Source organism: Hevea brasiliensis, chromosome 5 (genome assembly GCF_030052815.1).
Source record: "Hevea brasiliensis isolate MT/VB/25A 57/8 chromosome 5, ASM3005281v1, whole genome shotgun sequence".
Lineage (NCBI taxonomy): Eukaryota > Viridiplantae > Streptophyta > Magnoliopsida > Malpighiales > Euphorbiaceae > Hevea > Hevea brasiliensis.
Window position 1 is genome coordinate 9,486,710 of NC_079497.1, and position 1,602 is coordinate 9,488,311.

Here is a 1,602-nt window from a genome sequence, read left to right on the forward strand (position 1 = left end):
AAGTCTCCCCACTCTCTCTTTTTTAATCTCATTTTTCTACATATCTCACTCGCTCTCCCTCCCTCTCCCTCCGTAAAGCTTTCCACCACCAATCTACACCGCCACCTCAACCACCAGTGTCCATTCGTTTCCTATTATCCACATCTTCCATTTCCACTTTCTTCCCATTCCTTCCAAGGTATTTTCTCTATATTTCCTTGCTCCAGGTTCTTGATTCTCGCCGGAGTTCAAAGAATATTCAAGAATTTGAAAGTTTTTATAGCTTTATTCTCTTCTACACGTATCAATTTATCCTTACTGTTTCAGGCAAAAAACCAAGAAGATTATAAAAACAAGGAGTATATTCAAGAGAATTGTATTGTATTATGGCATCGTTGATCTCAAGCCTCGAATCAAATTCAGACACGTCGCAAGAGTTCAAGCAGGGGAAGAAGCGAAGAAAACTCTCTCACGAGACGCAGGATCACAGCCAAAACGACAGTACGAACAACAGAATCGTCAACAAAACAAGGTGGAAAACTCAAGCAGAGCAGCAGATCTATTCCTCCAAGCTTCTCGAAGCTCTCCGCCGATCTCGCCGTACCAACTCGACTACGCCGGCTGCGAAAGGCCGAGTAATCAGAGAAACTGCCGACAGAGTCCTTGCTGTAGCAGCAAAAGGCACGACCCGGTGGAGCCGTGCAATTCTGGCGGGAAGGCTCAGGTTGAGGAGGGTTAAAAAGGTTAGGAAAGTGAAGGTAACAGAAGAGAGCCGGTTGAGTAGGAAGGAGGTGGCGAGAGGGAACAGGAGGTCGCCTGTTTTGGAGGACAGAGTGCGTGTTTTGAGCCGGTTGGTTCCTGGTTGCAGGAAGGCGTCGTTTACCAGTCTTTTAGAGGAAGCGAGTGATTATGTCGCGGCTTTGCAGATGCAGGTCAAAGCCATGACGGCTCTCACAGATATTCTCGCCGCCGGTGAGGCCGCTACGGTTGATTCCCAAGCTGGGTGAATTTGCCGGTGACAACTTGTTAGTTATGCCAGGTGTTATTAAATTTTTTTTAATTTTATTTCTTGTATTTTCTTTTTCTTTTATATTATTTCTTGATTATTAATTCATGTACTTTATTGTATACGTGACTTTCTGGGGGTATTTTCTTTTCATTTTAGCGAATTTTATTATTTATTTATTTTCTCGTGGTAAATATTTTTTTTTTAAAAGAAGATTTAAATTTTGATTGAAAAATAATTTATAATTCCTCTTTTAGTAATTATTATTATAATTATGTTTTAATCATCATAATATATAAATTTAAATTATTAAAAATAAAATTTAAACTTGAAAACTCTTAATTTTAAGAGCTCAATCTCATTTAATTTTACTTTATATATTTCAAATAATGTTTATTTGTTCATCCTTATCAAAAAAAAAAAAAATTTATAATGTGGAGAAGAAGATTCATTGTAATTGGACATAAAAGAACAAATTCACTAATGTGGGAGTTTACTGGTAGTATTATTATACAACATTCCTCTGGCAGTCAAAGTTTAGGATATCTGAGAGATACGAAATCACAAGTAATGATAAAATGGTGGGGATGGATTGGTAAAATAAGCCTACAAAAACC

At 37.9% G+C, this 1,602-nt stretch overlaps 1 protein-coding gene across 1 annotated transcript; it reads left to right on the forward strand.

Moving 5' to 3' along the window:
• On the forward strand, positions 1–1,138 carry LOC110644468 (transcription factor bHLH149). Its single transcript, XM_021797253.2, has 2 exons — positions 1–178; positions 307–1,138. The coding sequence occupies exon 2, from the start codon at positions 366–368 to the stop codon at positions 984–986; it is 621 nt and encodes a 206-aa protein (XP_021652945.1). The 5' UTR covers positions 1–178; positions 307–365; the 3' UTR covers positions 987–1,138.
• The last annotated feature ends 464 nt before the right edge of the window (positions 1,139–1,602 follow it).